The 22,851-nt window shown below is 43.9% G+C and overlaps 2 protein-coding genes across 5 annotated transcripts in view; one reads left to right on the forward strand and one right to left on the reverse strand.

Annotated features, from left to right (window-relative positions):
* Positions 1 to 2,425, reverse strand: part of LOC129866737 (ankyrin repeat domain-containing protein 27-like) — a 35,593-nt gene extending 33,168 nt beyond the window's left edge. For 2 of the 4 annotated variants that reach the window (XM_055939574.1, XM_055939573.1), the window contains exon 1: positions 2,263 to 2,425. The gene's annotated coding sequence lies outside the window, so the exon portion shown is untranslated. The remainder of the gene's footprint in view (positions 1 to 2,262) is intronic. The other 2 variants (XM_055939576.1, XM_055939575.1) reach the window with 1 other exon arrangement.
* Positions 2,426 to 15,137: 12,712 nt separating this feature from the next.
* The window catches only part of LOC129866739 (asc-type amino acid transporter 1-like), a 28,861-nt gene continuing 21,147 nt past the window's right edge, over positions 15,138 to 22,851 (forward strand). The window contains exons 1-2 of the mRNA XM_055939577.1: positions 15,138 to 15,278; positions 15,454 to 18,209. Of these exons, the coding sequence (XP_055795552.1) occupies positions 18,038 to 18,209 (172 nt within the window). The 5' untranslated portion in view covers positions 15,138 to 15,278; positions 15,454 to 18,037. The remainder of the gene's footprint in view (positions 15,279 to 15,453; positions 18,210 to 22,851) is intronic.

Here is a 22,851-nt window from a genome sequence, read left to right on the forward strand (position 1 = left end):
TGGTGACGTATTGAATTCCAACCACCGTTTTGTGTTCTACTTGTAGCCCTGGTTGCCCTGAAAAGAAATGGTAAAACACTTAATTGTGAGGCTAAATATAAGGGCTGGTCATGTAGATAAATGAATAGCCCCTTTTTGCTGAGACTGAGAGTTAATCCTCGCTAGCGATAGAGTTTTTGGAAACCCTCTCATATAAGCGAGAAAGAATCTTTCAAATACAAAAGATACACTTACTGTACACAATTTAGTAAAGTTGAACCAGGCTGTTTTCACAACGACACATTCTCTCACTATGTGCTCGCATTTCCATTGGAAACTACAATTCAACATTTCCGGCTGGACCGCAAGTGCTTCTCAAAATACAGCCGGGTGCAACTTTGCTAAACAGCGTACACCAAGTGTATCTTTTGTATATGCAAGCGAGGCATATTTGCGATTAAACACTTTTTGGGCAACATCTGTGCATTTCTCTAACGCGGCAATAAGGGACGTGGAATAACTACTGTAATGCAATTACATGAGTCATAAGGGCTCGTGGGCCAATTCTCTTTGAAAGATTAATCTGCAAAAATCTGTCACGGTACACATAGAATTGTGTAATTACGCGCAGCAACAGTTCCTGGTTTGGGTTTTTGTTGTAGATTTTTGGACAAATCAGGATTGGACGAAGGCAGTGCTTGAACTGGTGATTTTCAAGCCCGGGTGCAGATGATAAACCAATTTCCACTAGATTCCACAGCCACAAAGCCTAAATTGTCTGTTCATTAAAACAAAATCAAATGTTTTGGGGGGGAAAGGGAGATACCTAGTCAGTTGAATGCATACAACTGAATGCATTCAACCTAAATGTGTCGTCCACATTTAACCTAACCCCTCAATCAGAGAGGTGCGGGGGGCTGCTTTAAATCGACGCCATCTGTGCCCGTTGCTGTTGAAGGTTAACTGCCTTGCTTTCCCCATAGAAATGGCTGAACGAACCAGAGAACTCATTTCCGGTTCTTAGGACTACAAGCTGACGAGCTCTACTGCATTCCGCCCAGCAATAAAAACAGGAAGTGACAAACTTTCATGAGATAAGAGAATTTTACTTCTGGGTAACAGAGATTACACTACTGACCTCATGGTCTAGAAATTCTCAAGACAGACTGGTGACCTTTGACACATAGGCTACAGACTCCTTGGCCAATACTACTAAATGAAAAACTGGTCTATTATATAGGCCCTGTAGTATATGGAGCTATACATCTTTAACACAATTGTCCATAACTTCCCAATAGTATCAGACTCTCAAGGTTTATTAAGGTCACTGTTTGAATTGTACCTGCAAGCACTGTATTATTTTACCATTCTTTGGTTTGATATTCAAGTATAGAGTAAACGGTATGTCAGTTTCCATTGCCAAGTTAATTCTACAGAGCATGACAGCCCCTACATATACTTTTTTCTGCATTCTTGGGGGAACTTCCATGTCGGTCTCAACCATTTTTGGATGTACAAGTAGCCCAAGTCACATGTTGCTCTGCACCCACTCATGTGCAATTGATCATTAGGCCTATGTTCTTATTAGTCTTCCCAAGACCTCACTGTGGATAGGCTGGTCATGGTAGAAAGAATACAGCTTTTGTTAAATTGACGTCAAAAGTCGTTTGTTTTTAGTTAACCATAACCGAATTCTCCTAACCTGCTACAAAAAGTCAAAAGCTGTATCCCATCTAGTCACAACGGACAGGCCAGGTGCCCCAGGGATACTATAGTGCCACATGTTGAGAACTTCCAGGTAATGGCTAAACAAGATTGACGAAAATTGTGAAATGTGGTAGCAATTTCGTGTGGTAAGCTGTACGTGACAATCAATGTCAAACAAATGCTTGTTTTGAAAGTGGAATCAAGCAAAACAGCATTGAAATCCATAACAGCTGCCCGGATCGAGAGGAACACTTCACTTAAAGTCGTAGCAATCAAGTCACTGTTCTGCCATTTCGACATTGACCATTCCCAGCATATATATATATATATATATATATATATATATATATATATATATATATATATATATATATATAGCAAAAGGATTGCAACATCTACATGGGTAGAGGTCTCAATGCCAAATATTTGTGTTCTTACATTAGCTAGCAAGTTAGCTAGCTAACGTTAACTTTGCTAGCTAAAAGATGAGCAGCTAACGTTTTCTATCACAACAACAGCAACGTCGGCTTGGATGGACATTCATACAAACACAATATAGCTATGTCCATAACGTACCTCTTTATCTGCTAAACACTCCGGAATTGCATTGCAAATTGCACTTCTTCAAAAGCCTGACCGTAAACAGAAGAAAGTCTACCATTTGATGCCAGTTTGGCTGTCAGCACTACCGGTCTCTCGAACTTGATGACGAGGAAAACATTCGCTAATGTGGTTTAGTCAACCAATCAGGCGCAGCAAACCAATCCCGCAAATCCTAACATGTCGGTCGGGGCTGAGGGCTCGTGAAAACGTCAAAGGAAAGGATGACACCACCGTGCAGTGTATGAAATCTAGTTACAGTATACGGCAAGTCAACATGTGGTCCTAAAATAATATAGGACTGCCCTGAGAAATCTATTTGTATCACCATAAATTTGCAGAATAAGATTGTCAAAGGTGGTTTGTCCCCCCCCCCACACTACCACTGACTAATGTAATGGATTGAAATGTTGCATTTGTTTGGTAGATACAGAAGTTATTGTTACAGAACAACGTGATCTATATTTACGTGTGATAAAACAACAAACATGTAGTTCCCCTCAGGTCTTCATCCTTCCAAAATATGTTTTTTCCTACCATCTCCTTTAAAGGGATAATGCTTAATTTGGTCATCGGTTAACATAGCGCTGATCTGTATTGCAAAAATAGCTCTGATTTTGCTTAATTAACTGGTTCACATAACATCTCCCCATTTTGTTTTAATTAACTGGTTCACATAACATTTCCCCATTTTGTTTAGGTGGGGTGTGGCAAAGTTCAATGGGGGAATTTCGTGTCTGGCAACAAATATAGTGTTCAAAAACCATATTAATATATTCACAGGAGGTTGGTGGCACCTTAATTGGGGAGGACGGGCTCGTGGTAATGACTAGCGGATTAGGTGGAATGGATTCAAATACATCAAACACATGGTTTCCAGTTGTTTGATGCCATTCCATTTGCTCTGTTCTGGCCATTGTTATGAGCCGTTCTCCCATTAGCAGCCTCCTTTCTTTTTATAAATAAAGTTTTCTTATTGCATTTAAGTGCTGACAATGCTGTTATCAAGGTCATTTCCATAGTAGGTGATGTCAGAGGCCAGCATGTGAAGGAAGTTGTGGGTCAGGGATGATGGACAAGTTTTCCACTAGTAATTACCAGTTGGAGGGGTGTCCCAGTCGTATGTTGTAAATACCACCTTCCCACTTGGTTATGAACGCATTATTAGCTGCGCTTGGAAAGCAAAATAGAACTCTACATTTCTTACATCGTCCTATTATTATTATTCTGTGTTATTGACTGTACGTTTGTTTATGTGTAACTCTGTGTTGTTGTCTTTGTCGCACTGCTTTGCTTTATCTTGGCCAGGTCGCAGTTGTAAATGAGAACTTGTTCTCAACTGGTCTACCTGGTTAAATAAAGGTGAAATACATTTTTTAAAATATATATATATATATTTATTTGCCCTCTCGAGAGCTTAAACGATTTAAGCTATTAACACGAAACAAACTGCCAAATGTCCAGACTGGATTTTTGACACTATGTGTACTTTATGAACTATAACTATTTAAAATGTGCATAAATTAACATGGGTTTAAATGAGAACCATAGGAATACAGACGTAGCTGGGTAACGGTACCAAGTCAATGTGTGGGGGTACAGGTTAGTTGAGGTAATTGAGGTAATATGTATATGTAGGTTGGGGTAAAGTGACTATGCATTGACAATAAACAGCGAGTAGCAGCAGGGTAAAAAAGGGGGTCAATGCAAATAGTAAGGGTAGCCATTTGACTCTGTTTAGCAGTGTTATTGACATTGCCTGGTATAGAGGTTCTAGATGGCACGAAGCTTGGCCCCAGTGATGTACTGGGCCTTACGCACCACCCTCTGTAGCGCTTTGCGGTCAGATGCCGAGCAGTTCCCATACCAAGTGGTGCTGCAACCAGTCAGGATGCTCTCGATGGTACAGCTGTAAAACCTTTTGAGGATCTGAGAACCCATGCCAAATCTTTTCAGTCTCCTCGGGGGGAATAGGCGTTGTTGTACCTTCTTCATGACTGTCTTGGTGTGTTTGGACCATGATAATTTGTTAGTGATGTGGGCACCAAGGAACTTGAAGCTCTCGACCCGTTCCACTACAGTCTTGTCGATGTGAATGGGGGCGTGCTCAGCCCTCTTTTTCCTGTAGTCCACGATCAGATCCTTTTTCTGGCTCACGTTGAGGGAGAGGTTGTCTTCCTGGAACCACACTGCCAGGTCTCAGACCTCCTCCCTATAGGCTGTCTCATTGTTGTCAGTGATCAGGCTTACCACCGTTGTGTCGTTGGCAAACTTAATGATGGTGTTGGAGTTGTGCGTGGGTGGACAGGGAGTACAGGAGGGGACTATGCACGCACCCCCTGAGGGGCCCCCTGTTGAGGATTAGCGTGGCAGATGAGTTGTTGCTTACCCTTACCACTTGGGGGCAGCCCGTCAGGAAGTCCAGGATCCAGTTACAGAGGGAGGTGTTTAGTCCCAGGGCCCATAGCTTAGTGATGAGCTTTGAGGCCACTATGGTGTTGAACACTGAGCTGTAGTCAACGAACAGCATTCTCACGTACAGTTGAAGTCGGAAGTCATTAAAACTCGTTTTTCAACCATTCCACAAATTTCTTGTTAATGAACTATAGTTTTGGCAAGTCGGTTAGGACATTAACTTTGTGCATGACACAAGTAATTTTTCCACAAGATATGTGGAATTTCACATCTAAAACAAGGATACTCATCATTGTGGCACAATGCTAGGCCATGGATTTTTTATTTAACCATTTTGACGAACATATCAAGAATATTTCAAGGGCATCTTTTTTATCTTCGTAACATTGCAAAAATCTGAAACTTCGTTTTTATTTTATTTTTCTCCCCAATTTCGTGATATCCAATTGCGATCCAATTACGATCGTTTCTCATCGCTGCAACTCCCCATTGGGCTTGGGAGAGGCAAAGGTCGAGTTATGCATCCTCCAACACTTGACCCACCAAACCGTGCTTCTTAACACCCGCCCGATGACCCCGAAGCCAGCAGCACCAATGTGTCGGAGGAAAAACCGTTCAACTGACGACCGAAGTCAGCCTGCAGGCGCCTGGCCCACCACAAGGAGTCACAAGAGCACAATGAGCCAAGTAAAGCCCCCCCGGCCAAACTCTCCCCTAACCCGGACGACGCTGGGTGCCGCTCTATGGGACTCCCGGTCACGGCCGGTTGTGACACAGCCTGGGATCAAACCCAGGTCTGTAGTGACGCCTCAAGCACTGCGATGCAGTGCCTTAGACCACTGTGCCACTCGGGAGGCAATCAGAAACGTTTTATCAAAAAATTATGCAGAAAAGCTAATCCATGCATTTGTAACTACTAGATTAGACTACTGCAATGCTCTACTCTCTGGCTACCCTGATAAAGCACTAAATAAACCTCAGTTAGTGCTAAATACGGCTGCAAGAATGTTGATCAGAACCCAAAAATGTGATCATATTACTCCAGTGCTAGCCTATCTACACTGGCTTCCCGTTAAGGCTAGGACTGATTTCAAGGTTTTACTGTTACCCAACTAAGCATTACATGGACTTGCTCCTACCTCTCTCCCTGATTTGGTCCTACCGTACAAAACCTACTCATACGCTACGGTCACAAGACGCAGGCCTCATTATTGTCCCTAGAATTTCTTAGCAAACAGCTGGAGGCAGGACTTTCTCCTATAGAGCTACATTTTTATGGAATGATCTGCCTATCCATGTGAGAGATGCAGACTCTGTCTCAACCTTTAAGTCTTTACTGAAGACTCATCTCTTCAGTAGGTCCTATGATTGAGTGTAGCCTGGCCCAGGGGTGCGAAGGTGAATGGCAAGGCACTGGAATGACGAACCGCCCTTGCTGTCTCTGCCTGGCCGGCTCCCCTCTCCCCACTGGGATTCTCGGCCTGACCCTATTACGGGGGATGAGTCACTGTCTTACTAGTGCTCCTCCGTGTCGTCCCTAGGAGGGGTGAGTCACGTCGTGCCAGGCTTTTTTGAGCTATACTCGACTTGAGTGGGTTGTGTCACTAACGTGATCTTCCTGTCCAGTCTTGCATCCCCTCGTGCTTGTGGAGGTGGAGGAGATCTTCAAGGACTATACTCAGCCTTGTCACAGGGTAGTAAGTTGGTGGTAAATTGATATCCCTCTAGTAGTGTGGGGGCTGTGCTTTGGCAATGTGCGGTGTTATATCCTGCCTGGTTGGCCCTGTCCGGGGGTATTGTCGGACGAGGCCAGTGTTCCCGACCCCCCCCCCCCTGTCTCAGCCTCCATTATCTATGCTGCAATAGTCTATGTGCTGCGGGGCTAGGGTCAGTCTGTCCTATCTGGTGTAATTCTCCTGTCTTATCTGGTGTCCTGTGTGAACTTAAGTATGCTCCCTCTAATTCTCTCTCTCTCTCTCCCTTCCCTCCAGGAGGACTTGAGCCCTTGGACCATGGACCCTCAGGATTACCTGGCCTGATGACTCCTGGCTGTCTCCAGTCCACTTGGTTGTGCAAAGCTCCAGTTTCATGCTACCTTGTCCTGTACCTGCTGTTTTCAACTCTCTCTCGCTCTCTCACTCCCTCCCTCTCTCTCTGTCTACAGCACCTGCTGTCTTGACCTCTGAATGCTCAGCTATGAAAGCCAACTGACATTTACAACTGAAGTGCTGACCTGTTGTACCCTCTACAACCACTGTGATTATTATTTGACCCTGCTGGTTATCTTTAAACGTTTGAAAATTTTGAAGAACAATCTGGCCTTAATGGCCATGTCCTCTTATAATCTCCACCTGGCACAGCCAGAAGAGGACTGGCCACCCCTCAGAGCCTGGTTCCTCTCTAGGTTTCTTCCTAGGTTCCTGCCTTTCTTGGGAATTTTTCCTAGCCACTGTGCTTCTACATCTGCATTGCTTGCTGTTTGGGGGTTTAGGCTGGGTTTCTGTATAAGCACTTTGTGACATCTGTTGATGTAAAAAGGGCTGTATAAATACATTTGATTGAATTTGATTGATTGACCTGGCATCTAGTACCATACCCCGTTCAAAGGCACTTAAATATTTTGTCTTGCCCGTTCACCCTCTGAATGGCACACATATACAATCCATGTCTAAATTGAGGAGTTGACCACAACAGTCACGGGCTTCATCAATAAGTGCAAAGGCGATATCATCAACACAGTTACTATAAGAACGTATCCAAACCAAAAACCATGGATTACAGGCAATATCCGTGCTGAGCTAAAGGCAGAGCTACCACTTTGTCACGCCCTGACCTTAGTTCCTTTTTTATGTCTCTATTTTGGTTTGGTCAGGGATGAGTTGGGGTGGGTATTCTATGTTTTGTGTTCTATGTTTTCTATTTCTGTGTGTTTGGCCGGGTGTGGTTCTCAATCAGAGGCAGCTGTCTATCGTTGTTTCTGATTGAGAACCATACTTAGGTAGCCTTTTCCCACCTGTGTTCTGTGGGTAGTTGTTTTCTGTTTTGTTTCGTTATTTCTCTTTGGTATTTTGTTTAGTGTTCTGTTTTAATAAATTGACTGCGCTTTGGTCCGATGATTCCTCATCTTCAGACGACGAACGTTACACACTTACAAGGAACGGGACACGGACATGGACGCATACCAGAAAGCTCGCTACGACCTCCGACGAGACATCGAAAATGCAAAGGGCCAATACAGGAGGAAGGTGGAATCGTATTACACCTTGTGGCAGGGTTTGCAGATTATAGCTGATTACAAAGGGATGATTTGCCCAGTGATGCAGAACTCCCAAATGAGCTAAATGCCTTTTGTGCTCGCTTCGAGGAATATAACAATGTGCCTTGCTTGAACCGGGTGACTGTGTGATCTCGCTCTCCGTGGCCGATGTGAGCAAAACGTTGAAACATGTTAACAAACAGATGGAATACCAGGGCGCGTTCTCAAGGCATGCGCAGACCAGCTGGTAGGTGTCTTTACGTACATTTTCAATCTCTCCTTGTCCCAGTCTGTATTCCCAACATATGTCAAGCTGACCACCATTGTCCCTGTTCCCAAGACTTTCAAAATAACCTACCTAAATGACTATCGCCCTGTAGCACTAGTATCTGTAATTATGAAGTGCTTTGAAAGGCTGGTCATGACACACATCAACACCATCATCCCAGACACCTTACACCCACTCCAATTCGTATACTGCCCCAACAGATCCACAGATGACGCAATCTCAATTGCACTTGACACTGCTCTCTCCCACCGTGACACGAGGGGAAATATCTATATGAGAATGCTGTTCAGACTACAACTCAGCATTCAACACCATAGTCCCCTCCAAACTCATCACCTCCAAACATCTCCCTTTGCAACTGGACCATGGACTTCCTGACATGTGATTAGGGTAGGCAACAACACCTCCACCACGCTGACCCTCAACACAGGGACCCGTCAGGGGTGTGTCCTTAGTCCCCTCCTGTAATCTCTGTTCACCCACGACTGCGTGGCCACGCACAATTCCAACACCATCATCAAGTTTGCTGACAACACGATGGTGGTAGGCCTGATCGCCAACGGCGATGAGTCAGCCTCAGGGAGAAGGCCAGGATAACAACCTCTCCCTCAATGTCAATAAGACCAAGGAGCTGATCGTGGACTTTAGGAGAAAGATGGGAGAGCACGCCTCCCATCCACATCAATAGGGCTGTTGTGGAGCGGGTCAAGAACTTCAAGTTCCTTGGCGTCCACATCACTAAGGACTTAACTTGGTCCACACACCCGCACAGTCGTGAAGAGGGCACGGCAACGCCACGGCAACGCCTCTTCCCTCTCAGGAGGCTGAAAAGATGTGGCATGAACCCTCGGCTCCTCAAGAAGTTCTACATCACCAGTTGGTATGGCAAATGCACCACCCTTGACCGCAAAGCGCTACAGAGGGTGGTGCGGACAGCCCAATACATCACTGAGGCCGAGCTCCCTGCCGTCCAGGACCTCTATATCAGGCAGTGTCAGAGGAAGGCTCGAAAAATTGCCAAAGACCCTAGCCACCCAAGCCATCCCCTGTTCACTCTGCTACCGTCCAGCAAACAGTACAACACACACACGTTTACACTCATCATTTGTTATTGCTACTCTGTTCATTATTTTACTCTTATCTACCCTGATGCCTAGTAACTTTAACCTGCCTTCATGTACATACAGTATCTACCTCAAATACCTCGTACCTCTGCACATTGATATGGTACTGGTACTCCATGTATATACAGTTGAAGTCGGAAGTTTACATACACTTAGGTTGGAGTCATTAATACTCGTTTTTCAACCACTCCACAAATTTCTTGTTAACAAACTATAGTTTTGGCAAGTCGGTTAGGACATCTACTTTGTGCATGACACAAGTCATTTTTCCAACAATTGTTTACAGACAGATTATTTCACTTATAATTCACTGTATCACAATTCCAGTGGGTCAGAAGTTTGCATACAAAGTTGACTGTGCCTTTAAACAGCTTTGAAAATTCCAGAAAATGATGCCATTGCTTTAGAAGCTTCTGATAGGATAATTGACATCATTTGAGTCAATTGGAGGTGTACCTGTGGATGTATTTCAAGACCTACCTTCAAACTCAATGCCTCTTTGCTTGACATCATGGGAAAATCAAAAGAAATCAGCCAAGACTTCAGAAGAAAAATTGTAGACCTCCACAAGTCTGGTTCATCCTTGGGAGCAATTTTCAAACGCCTGAATGTACCACGTTCATCTGTACAAACAATAGTACGCAAGTATGAACACCATGGGCCCACGCCGCCGTCATACCGCTCAGGAAGGAGACGAGTTCTGTCTCCTAGAGATTAACGTACTTTGGTGCGAAAAGTGCAAATCAATCCCAGACCAACAGCAAAGGACCTTGTGAAGATGCTGGAGGAAACAGGTACAAAATTATCTATATCCACAGTAAAACGAGTCCTATATTCACATAACCTGAAAGGCCGCTCAGCAAGGAAGAAGCCACTGCTCCAAAACCGCCATAAAAAAAGCCAGACTACGGTTTGAAACTGCACATGGGGACAACGATCATACTTTTTGGAGAAATGTCATCTGGTTTGATGAAACAAAATTTGAACTGTTTGGCCATAATGACCATTGTTATGTTGGGAGGAAAAAGGGGGAGGCTTGCAAGCCGAAGAACACCATCCACACTGTGAAGTACAGGGGTGGCAGCATCATGTTGTGGGGGTGCTTTGCTGCAAGAGAGACTGGTGCACTTCACAAAATAAATGGCATCATGAGGAGGGAAATTATGTGTATATATTGAAGCAACATTTCCAGACATCAGTCAGTAAGTTAAAGCTTGGTCGCAAATGAGTCTTCCAAATGGACAATGACCCCAAGCATACTTCCAAAGTTGTGGCAAAATGGCTTAAGGACCACAAAGTCAAGGTATTGGAGTGGCCATCACAAAGCCCTGACCCCAATCCTATAGAACATTTGTGGGCAGAACTGAAAATGTGTTTTACGAGCAAGGAGGCCGACTAACCTGACTCAGTTACACCAGCTCTGTCAGGAGGAATGGGACAAAATTCACCCAACTTATTGTGGGAAGCTTGTGTAAGGCTACCCGAAACGTTTGACCCAAGTTAAACAATTTAAAGGCAATACTACCAAATACTAAATGAGTTTGGGAATGTGATGATAGAAGTACAATCTGAAATAAATCATTCTCTCAACTATTATTCTGACACACATTCTTAAATTAAAGTGGTGATCCTAAGACAGGGAATTTTTACTAGGATTAAATGTCATTAATTGTGTCATTAATTCCTCTACTTGTGTTATTATTTTATTTGTATTATTTTTAAATTATGCATCGTTGGGAAGGGCAAGTAAGCAAGCATTTACACGTTTAGACAAACAAACAAGCAATCGATACTACCGGTACTGCCGGCGGACAGCCAGTCGGCAGATTTCCATTGACCCAGGTTATTTCGACAAAAGCAATGTCGTGACATTGTTTTGTTGAATAATGGAAACGGCAGCAAGACAGTTCTCTTTGGTTTCCACTAGATAGCACAGCCACAAAGTCAACTTAATTTAAGGTTAGCAGTGTGGTTATGGTTAGGTTTAAAATCAGAAGTGTAGAAATGGGCAAAGTTTAGCTATAATCATGACTTTGTGGCTGGGGTAACTAGTGACAGCCGTTCTCTCCCAGTCTGTTCCATTTTGAATGTGGTGTTGTTGTATTTGTATTTGTATTTATTATGGATCTTCTTTCAAGGGGAATAAATACAAAATTAAGGCAGTTTATACCATTTTAAAAACACTACAATACATTCACAGATTTCACAACACACTGTGTGCCCTCAGGCCCCTACTCCACCACTACCACATATCTACAGTACTAAATCCATGTGTATGTATAGTGTGTATGTTATCGTGTGTGTGTGTGTATGCATGTGACTGTGCCAATGTTTGTGTTGCTTCACAGTCCTCGTTGTTCCATAAGGAGTTTTGTTGTCTGTTTTTTAAATCTAATTTTACTGCTTGCGACAGTTCCTTGATGTGGAATAGAGTTCCATGTAGTCATGGCTCTATGTAGTACTGTGGCCTGTCATAGTCTCTTCTGGACTGGGGACTGTGAATTGACCTCTTGTGGCATGTCTTGTGGGGTATGCATGGGTGTCCGAGCTGTGTGCCAGTAGTTTAAACAGACAGCTCTGTGCATTCAACATGTCAATACCTTTCATAAATACCACTTTCAGCCAGGAGAGATTGACATTCATATTATTAATATTAGCTCTCTGTGTACATCCAAGGGCCAGCCGTGCTGGCATGTTCTGAGCCAATTGCAATTTTCCCAAGTCCTTTTTTGTGGCAGCTGACCACACGACTGAACAGTAGTCAAGGTGCGACAAAACTAGGGCCTGTAGGACCTGCCTTGTTGATAGTGTTGTTAAGAAGGCAGAACATCACTTTATTATAGCTACTACTGCATCAATATGTTTTGACTATGACAGTTTACAATCTAGGGTTACTCCAATCAGTTTAGTCATCTCAACTTCCACATGCTTTATTACAAGATTTAGTTGAGGTTTAGGGTTTAGTGAGTGTTTTGTTTCAAATACAATGCTTTTAGTTTTGGAAATATTTAGGGCTAACTTATTTGAAACTAACTGCAGCTCTTTGTTGAGTGTTGCAGTCATTTCAGTCGCTGTAGTAGCTGACATGTCTGGTGTTGAGTCATCCACATACATAGACACTCTGGCTTTACTCAGTCAGTGGCATGTCGTTAGTAAAAATTTTAAAAAGCAAGGGGCCCTCTCCAGCCTCTAGGTCACCAGGCTGCTCGTTATGGCGCACACCTGTCACCAGCGTTACGCGCATAATGGCACTCAACTGGACTCCATCACCTCCTTGATTACCTGCCCTTTATATGTCACTCCCTTTAGTTTCTTCCCCAGGCATCATTGTTTCTGTTCCAGCGTCATATCTGTGCGTTGTTTGTATTTTCTATTACGTTTATTTATTAAAACACTCAATTCCTGAACTTGCTTCCTGACTCTCAGCGCATATTGTTACAGCTACCTTGGGGAATTCCTGATTCTAACTGGATTATATTTGAGAGGCTTCCAATAAAGAACACCCTCTGTGTTCCGTTAGACAAGTAACTCTTTATCCACATTATAGCAGGGGGTGTAAAGCCATAACACAAGTTTTTCCAGCAGCAGACTGATCGATAATGTCAAAAGCTGCACTGAAGTCTAACAAGACTTCAGTGACACCCGTTCTCTCCCAGTCTTGATTCCCGGAACTGGACGTGAGAAACATATTTGGAGGAAGAACTTGGTGTGGTGGACTTTCATCCGTTTAACAAGAGCTGCATCCTGTATGTCTCTGAAACTGACTATGTGGTTGGTAACAACTACAAAAGAAACCTTGTTCGGTTTAGAAATATAAATCTTCTTTTGGTGTTTGGCACTACACCATTAAACCACTACGACTTGATCATGCTGCTACAGGTAACTGACAAAATAAATGAAAAACTTGAGTTAATGAGGGATACAAAGTATATTAAAAGCAAGTGCTTCCACACAGGTGTGATTCCTGAGGTAATTAAGCAATTAACATCCAGTCATGCATAAAAATGCCCCCTTGCCCATTATTTTCGCTACCATGGCTAGAAGAAGAGATTTCAAAGCGGGGTCTCAATGGAGCATGGGGGGGTTTATTGTGTGTGTGTGTGTGTGTGTGTGTGTGTGTGTGTGTGTGTGTGTGTGTGTCAATCACCAGATCTCAACCCAATTGAACACTTACGGGAGATTCTGGAGTGACGCCTGTTTTCCACTACCATCAAAACACCAAATGATGGAATTTCTCATGGAAGAATGGTGTCACATCCCTCCAATAGAGTTCCAGACACTGTGCCAAGGCACATTGAAGCTGTTCTGGCGGCTCGTGGTGGTCTAACGCCCTAATAATACACTACAGTCGTGGCCAAAAGTTTTGAGAATGACACAAATATTAATTTTCACAAAATCTTCTGCCTCAGTTTGTATGATGGCAATTTGCATATACTCCAGAATGTTATGAAGAGTGATCAGATGAATTGCAATTAATTGCAAAGTCCCTCTTTGACATGCAAATTAACTGAATCCCCCAAAAACATTTCCACTGCATTTCAGCCCTGCCACAAGAGGACCAGCTGACATCATGTCAGTAATTCTCTCGTTAACACAGGTGTGAGTGTTGATGAGGAGAAGGCTGGAAATCACTCTGTCATGCTGATTGAGTTCGAATAACAGACTGGAAGCTTCAAAAGGAGGGTGGTGCTTGGAATCATTGTTCTGCCTCTGTCAAACATGGTTATCTGCAAGGAAACACGTGCCGTCATCATTGCTTTGCACAAAAAGGGCTTCACGGGCAAGGATATAGCTGCCAGTAAGATTGCACCTAAATCAACCATTTATCGCATCATCAAGAACTTCAAGGAGAGCGGTTCAATTGTTGTGAAGAAGGCTTCAGAGCGACCAAGAAAGTCCAGCAAGCGCCAGGACCGTCTCCTAAAGTTGATTCAGCTGCGGGATCGGGCACCACCAGGACAGAGCTTGCTCAGGAATGGCAGCAGGCAGGTGTGAGTGCATCTGCACGCACAGTGAGGCGAAGACTTTTGGAGGATGGCCTGGTGTCAAAAAGGGCAGCAAAGAAGCCACTTCTCTCCAGGAAATACATCAGGGACAGACTGATATTCTGCAAAAGGTACAGGGATTGGACTGCTGAGGACTGGGGTAAAGTCATTCTCTCTGATGAATCCCCAGGAAACTCCCCAGACCTTTTTCCCATTGAGACCTTGTGGTCAATCCTCAAGAGGCGGGTGGACAAACAAAAACACACATTCTGACAAACTCCAAGCATTGATTATGCAAGAATGGGCTGCCATTAGTCCGGATGTGGCCCAGAAGTTAATTGACAGCATGCCAGGGCAGATTGCAGAGGTCTTGAAAAAGAAGGGTCAACACTGCAAATATTGACTCTTTGCATCAACTTCATGTAACTGTCAATAAAAGACTGACACTTATGAAATGGTTGTAATTATACTTCAGTATTCCATAGTAACATCTGACAAAAATATCGAAAGACACTGAAGCAGCAAACTTTGTGGAAATTAATATTTGTGACATTCTAAAAACTTTTGGCCATGACTGTATATTGTTGTTTTCTTTATTTTTGCACTTACCTACACATCCTACAGCATAATCTAGTTCAGATAGCCAGTGTTGTGTATGGCTGAACTACTGATATATAATATTGTAATGTATCTCTATACGACATCTGTTCTTCCATGGTGATGTTCTAATCTTGTCTCCCTCTCTGTGCAAGGCCAACAGCCTCCTTCAAGGCATCGTGGTGGTGGAGAAGACCCGGCTCAGTGAACAGTACTTTCCTGCCATGCAGTAGTTTGTGGTGTATGAGCTCGGTCTCAAACTGCTACCTGTTGCTAGCCAGCTGGAAGCCTCCCAGCCAGCTGGAAGCCTCCCAGCTTCTCAAACAGTAAGTCAAACTTTCACACATGAGAGAAAACGAGTGAAGAGTTTGGTCTAGCGTTGACACTTTGCAAAGATTATCCTGATTCCACAAATATGTGTTAAACTCAAACACAGTCAGATCGACCATAGTCTAACTGTGCGTGACGATTGACTGGTGAATTGTGTCCTCTCCTCTGCAGGTACACGGAGAGAGTAAAGACAACCCGTTCCCCAGGAAGAGTGTGTCTCGGCTGCTGGACCCCCTGGTCATGTCCCTGGTTCAGCAGATCCCTGGAGTAGGGATGGTCAAAGCCATGGCCCTGCTCCAGCACTACTCCAGTATCCACCAGCTGTACAACGCAGGGACCCATGAACTGGAGCCCATCGTGGGCCAGGCCATGGCTCAGCACATACGCAACTTCTTCCACAACCCATTAGTCTGACTCTGACAGCATGGCACAGCTCATTGACAAATCATTACCTGTTTATGTTCAAGTGTGTACGGAGGGGGCACACGTGAACCTGACACAATCTTTTTTTCACATCTCGATGGAATGCAACACGCCTTGTTTATACAAACAAAATGTTTTGGTGTTTGTCTGTGTATGCAAAATGTGTTGCAGTTCTTGGGCCATTGGAGCGCTGCACTGGAAGTGTGCGTGTGTCTGACTGACCACTAGATGGAGTAAGATGCCTTTTCCTCATCCAGAACAATTCATAAACTTCCATTGGAACAATACAACCTAAAGCAAGGCCTGTGTTACTGATAGCGGGTGCCAACGGAAATACTATATGACAACCTTTTTCCAACCCTTGTCAGGGCTTCTTGGAGCTCAAACAGAAACCACAGATCCCCTGGCTTAGTTCAATCCAATCCATTTGCACTGAAGCATTTTGTCTCAATGGAGGAGTACTTTCTTGGCAAGGCTGTGGGAGGCCTTCTTTCCAAATCCACAGTCAGGACTGCCTTTTATTCCAGTCTGACCATGTGACCTGGGCTGGCTGCATGGAGCTTTCCCTGGCCAGTGACTTCCCCCTGTGACACTCCATTCCATCCCAATCCAACAAGAAGTAACATTGGCATGCTGGCCAAAGCATGAATTGACTGAATTAATTAACTGCTACCTCAGCTCATATCCATTCTTAAAAACTGGAACTTACATTTTCTTTATACTGGACCTAAAAAAATGTAACTTTACTAATTTGGGGATTTTATTAGTGTTATTACATTTGGTCTGGACAGTCTTTGTTTGCTTTTTTTGTTTATGTATTATTTCATTTCAGAGCGTCATCTAAACTTTTGACCCAGTGTGATGCTGTGAACCTTTGCACTTCACAATGGGATAACACCTTGCTGGCAGTGAAACCGCAGTCGGTTAAAAGAAGACTTCTCTCTTTCTTTATCTCACTCCTTCCCTCTGTTCACATTTCCTCAGTTACCCAGAGTGGCTCCTGTGATGTATTGGTTTTCTGCTCGGTCTCCTCCTTTAAGCGTCGCAGCACACTGTTGGCAGTGTTCGTCCTTCCTCACTCCCTGCACACAAAGCAGCCGGCCTTTTTATTGGCCTTCTGACAGGATCAGCTGAATCCAGGCCCTTTATTGGGCAGTCTGTGGTGTTAGCGAGAGAGGCAGAGAAAAGACCTGGTACGAGCGCTCAATTTGACTTCCTAAATTCCACCAGGGTCCTTTCAGAGACGAAGGGAAACATGAAGAAGACCCTCTTTGGGAAGCATGCGCTGGTGGGGCAGAGGAGCAAGTCCGCCTCTCTTTGAGTTTCTTCTTCCGAACAGTTCATCAGGAGGCTGTTCAGAGTTGCATCAATAACATGACTGGGCCTAATTTTAGATACAAAAGGAAACAGAGGGGCGGAGTTGTGTGAATGGGAATGTATCCGACATGAAACGTATTTGCCAAAATATTTTATGTTCACAAGTAAATTATTTAAAAGCAGGTACATGATTTTAATTTTTTTTATTTTATTTTGGGGGCGAATCCCTGTCATCCACATGTTTTGTAATCTATTTACACTTTATTTTTTCCACAATTCAAAACAGTAATTTTGTTAATTGATTAAGCTACTTTTCTTTGGAGTCAGTTTGAGATCAATTCTCTCCTATACTGTAGTAGATATAGGCCTGCAATACACGGTGTGCATGCTCGTTAAATTTTGCTTTGATGGACTGAAGATAGTTCAATCAAACCTTGCATTTGCTCTTTCACACCCTTTGAAATATTGATTAGCTGGTCAATCATTTAGTATGTTCCATAATGGCGTGCACTTGTGTTAACTGTGGTCATTGGTTCATCATTTTCTTTAACATGTATTCATTTTTATTTGACGGTCTGGTTGCAATTCATTAGATTAAATACCTTAAAATTCCCTATCAATAATATTTGAGAAGATTAAGTGAATTTGTGTACTCTGAAATGGGGGCCTGAACACTGAGCAATCGAGATTATGCAGACACAGTTGTGTTCAGATGGGGGGTTAACTCAACTAGGAGTGTGTCCCAACCCTGGATTGTGATGCACGCAAGCCTCAGATATTATCGTCGGTATTGAAACAGAGCATTTGGTAAAAAGATGGACGTCGAAGTTCGAAAGGATCTCCGAGTGAGATTTAGTGAAAAACGTCCAGCGACGCTCAAGTAGTTGATGGCACGAGAGTGGGTTAGTTAGCATTCTACCCTGGACAGCGACAGATTGTTGCGCATGCGCACCCTATTCAGCGTGCATCAATACCGTGTGTGAGTTCAAGAGAGGAATTCGAGAAAGCCTTTGATATGGTCGCAGACATGGATGGAGAAAAGCGGAAAAGAAGTATCTGCTCACGGCAAGATCCAGCAGCTGCACTGAAGATCTTGAAAGATGGGAACAACAAGCGTGACGAAATCCCTGATAGAGTGACTCTGAAAAAAGAAATAGGACTTTTAAGCGCCTGTACAATAATCATAGGTAAGGTTGGTAAAAGTGTATTGCATTTTAGAATCTATTACTTGGGGGTGTTTGGTCATTGCTTTATTTTATAAAAATAACTTTGATGTAAGTTTGCCATTTACAGCCAATTTGCCTTTGCTGAATAGAACATTCGTTTTCCATTGATGGATTATGTGTCATTAAAGTCAGTATCCTATATTTGTAGTGGATAGAAATAGGCCCATCTTCTCACCTGTCATGATAAGAAGATGGTCCTATTTCCGATGTCATGCGAGTGCGACTACATGAGAAATCGATGTGCATCAAATGTCTACCTCAATGCTTACGTGGCCAAAATATATTAATTAGTAGCACATTGGTTGTCAAGCAGAAGAAAATTGTCTGCTGAAGCAGAGGAAATGGCAGGGGCTGCTGTAATAAATCTGATCCACTTGCTGAAGGGTGCAAATGAAGATATAGGCCCAAGTTACACCTACAGTAGGGTAAATGCCACTATACAGTTTGGAAGAGGCATATTGATCATGACTGATAAATGTAACTTTATTTGGTTTTGGGTATGCTGATGTAAATCCTGAGGTGTTTATTACATTTGTTCTGACTTTAGTTTCAGAGTTACAGTAAAATGATTATTAAACTAATAGTTGTATAAGAATAGGCCTATGCTCTTTATGTCATTTACACAGACAGTGATGCTTTTCATTTACATTTACTCCCCAACCTACTCTTGTGTCTTTTAGTTAGTTACACTAGTGCCGTTTTGGATCAAGATCAGTCCTGAATTAAGACCTCAATCACGAGCAAAAAGTCAGAAATCCCTTTGAATCAGGCTCCTGCCTCCTTGTGTGTGTGGAAGAGAGACTGAGTACAGACTGCCGACTGTTGAGCAATCCAGACCAGGAAGCCCATGCTAGCATCCACCCTGTTGTTTCAAAGTTATACATCTTACTCCCCAACCTGGACTCAGGGGTAGACGTAACATAGTAAATGTAAAACCGACCCACTTCAGTTAGTATGATATGTTAAGTTTCGTATGTATTAATTTGTGGATGTCCATTAGGGAGTGAACATTATTTATAATGAGGGTTACATGGAGAAAATCGGACCTCTCTGAAATGAAAATGGATGGCCCTCCCTTTAACAAATATATTTGACTTAAATCCTGAACCTTTGAAAAAAAACAAGTGACCCTCCCCTATACCAAAAATAATAATTAAAACAAAGGTGATAGCAGAGAACATGTTTACCATTTAGCGTACCTTCTTGGACAGACCAGAGCCTTAGATATGGATTTTTAGAAACTGTTCTTTGTCCTGTAAGCATTACATGGCAACGCAAGAGTTTTGATTCACAGACCATCGTGGACAAGATTAGGGGTATAGAGATCTCCTTTATAGTAAAATCATTGCATGAATCTATCATCGTATTTGCAGATCAGAAAAAAAATTGCAGTTTATAAAAATGTCATGCAATTCTATGTAATTTTACATATTAACACAATATTTTTTACCGAAATTACCAAAATTACAGGCAAAACATTGACAGAGAGATATTTGTTCATCTTATCATATTTCTCCAATGCCAAATCAGTGCGTCTTGTTTGCAACTAAACTGTCCCTATTTGCAAATAATTACATCTGAGACGTCATTAGGAATCTCAGCATGGTACTTTTAAAATGTGGGCCGACCTTTCCACCCCAGGCAGAGTAGCCCTACCAATGCAGAAAAATGTAAGTTTTAACTGCTGGCTACTCTTCTTCCGTGGCTTAACCCAACGAGAGAATGTCACAAGTGTTTCCCTAAAAGCTGTCTGGGTTTAAGTATTTTCTATTGCACAGAAAGTGACTAGCTTAAGCAAGTGACATAATTAGATTACAGTGCATTCTGAAAGTATTCAGACCCCTTGACTTTTTCCACATTTTGTTACATTACAGCCTTATTCTAAAATTGATTAAATAGTTTCCCCCCCTTAATCAATCTACACACAATACCTCATAATGATAAAGCAAAAACCTTTAATTTTTTTAATTTCCTTGCAAATTCATTCAAAAATAAAAAACAGATATATCACATAAGTATTTAGACCCTTTACTCAGTACTTTGTGGAAGCACCTTTGGCATTGATTACAGCCTCAAGTCTTATTGGCTATTACGCTACAAGCTTGGAAAACCTATATTTGGGGAGTTTCTGAGTTTCTCCCATTCTTCTCTGCAGATCCTCAAGCTCTGTCAGGTTGGATGGGGAGCGTTGCTGCACAGCTATTTTCAGGTCTCTCCAGAGATGTTAGATCTGGTTCAAGTCCGGGCTCTGGCTGCTGAGCCAATCCTGCGTGGTCTTGGCTGTGTGCTTAGGGTCATTGTCCTGTTAAAAGGTGAACCTTTGCCCCAGGCTGAGGTCCTGAGCATCCTGGGGCAGGTTTTCATCAAGGATCTCATTGTACTTTGCTCCGTTCATCTTTCCCTCGATCCTGACTAGTCTCCCAGTCCCTGCCGCTGAAAAACATCCCCACAGGATGATAATGCCACCACCATGCTTCACCGTAGGGATGGTGCCAGGTTTCTTCCAGACGTGACACTTGGCATTCAGGCCAAAGAGTTCAATCTTGGTTTCATCATACCAGAGAATCTTGTTTCTCATGGTCTGAGACCTTTAGGTGCCTTTTGACAAACTCCAAGCGGGCCTTGGTCACCTCCCTTCTCCCCCGATAGCTCAGTTTGGCCGGGCAGCCAGCTCTAGGAAGAGGTGAGGAGGTCTTGGTGGTTCAAGCTTCTTCCATTTAAGAATGGTGGACGACACTGTGTTCTTGGGGAGTTTCGATGCTGCAGAATGTTTTGGTACCCTTCCCCATATCTGTGCCTCGACACAATCCTATTCCCCCAAGGTCATAAGGGAAGGGTAAGTGGACGAGGGTGTGTCTTTTATAAGTTTGAAACGCAGCCTTGGTTTTAACTTAGCAGCCCTTCACTGACATGGAAGTAGGCTATTTAAAGAGTGCATGGTGGGTGGAGGAATTGACTGACAAATGTGTGGATATAGCAGCCTATAGCCTAATTTCGTCTGTCAAACAGGTAGGCCTACCTCTTATTTCTTCAATAGGAAGAAAAAGGTTCCAACACAAAGCCCTCTTGTTGTTAGTAAAGTCTAATTAAAATGAAGATGGTTTAAATGAATTATGCCTACTCGAATTTGCCTACTTTCAGCACCATGAGCTGTCCATTTCCGACTGATTGTGCCGCGGCTGCTGCTTCAAGTTTCAGCACCACAATGTAAGTTACTTGAATCTGACTTATTGTGAGGTCAATATCAAATCAAATCAAATGTTATTTGTCACGTTAAGAATACAGCAGGTGTACCTTTGTCACGTTCTGACCTTTATTTCCTTTGTTTTGTCTTTATTTAGTATGGTCAGGGCGTGAGTTGGGGTGGGCAGTCTATGTTTGTATTTCTATGTTTTGCTATTTTCTGTGTTTGGCCTGATATGGTTCTCAATCAGTGGCAGCTGTCAATCGTTGTCCCTGATTGGGAACCATATTTAGGTAGCCTGTTTTGTGTTGGGTTTTGTGGGTGGTTGTTTTCAGTCTTTGTGTGTCTGCACCAGATAGAACTGTTTCGGTTGTCACTTTTGTTGTTTTGTATTTTGAGTGTTTACCTTTATTAAAGTAAGATGAACAATTATCACGCTGCGCATTGGTCCTCCGATCTTTCTAACTTATCCTCCTCAGACGAGGAAGACGACAGCCGTTACAGAACCACCCACCAAGAAAGGACCAAGCAGTGTGGTAACGGGCAGCAGCAACAGGAGCGGCAGCGATATCTGGAGAGATGGACTTGGGAGGAAATACTGGATGGCAAGGGACCCTGGGCACAGGCTGGTGAGTATCGCCACCCCAAAGCTGAGCTGGAGGCAGCGAAAGCGGAGAGGCGGTGGTATGAGGAGGCTGCACGAAAGCGCGGCTGGAAGCCAGAGAGGCAGTCCCAAAAATGTCTTGGGGGGAGGCACACGGGGAGTGGTGTTAAGCCAGGTATGAGACCTGAGCCAACTCCCCGTACTTACCGTGGAGAGCGTAGTACCGGGCAGGCATCGTGTTATGCGGTGGAGCGCACGGTGTCCCCAGTGCGTGTGCATAGCCCGGTGCGGTACATTCCAGCACCTCGTATCGGCCGGGCTAGAGTGGGCATCGAGCCAGGTGCCATGAAGCCGGCTCAGCGCATCTGGTCTCCAGTGCGTCTCCTCGGGCCGGTGTACATGGCACCAGCCCTACGCATGGTGTCCCCGGTTCGCCAGCACAGCCCAGTGCAGGCTATTCCACCTCGCCGCACTGGCCTGGCTACGGGGAGCGTTCAGCCAGGTAGGGTTGGGCAGGCTCGGTGCTCGAGACCTGTAGTGAGTCTCCACGGTCCAGTCTATCCGGTGCCTTCTCCACGCACCAGTCCGCCTGTGGCAGCCCCTCGCACCAGCCCAGTACCACCAGTGCCAACACCACGCACCAGGCTTCCTGTGCGTCTCCAGAGCCCTGTAAGCCCTGTTCCTCCTCCCCGCACTCGCCCAGTGGTGCGTGTCCCCAGTCCGGTACCACCAGTTCCGGCACCACGCACCAAGCCTCCTGTGCGTCTCCAGAGCCCTGTACGTCCTGTTCCTGCTCCCCGCACTCGCCCAGTGGT

The sequence above is a fragment of the Salvelinus fontinalis genome, chromosome 12 (assembly GCF_029448725.1).
Source record: "Salvelinus fontinalis isolate EN_2023a chromosome 12, ASM2944872v1, whole genome shotgun sequence".
Taxonomy (NCBI): Eukaryota; Metazoa; Chordata; class Actinopteri; order Salmoniformes; family Salmonidae; genus Salvelinus; species Salvelinus fontinalis.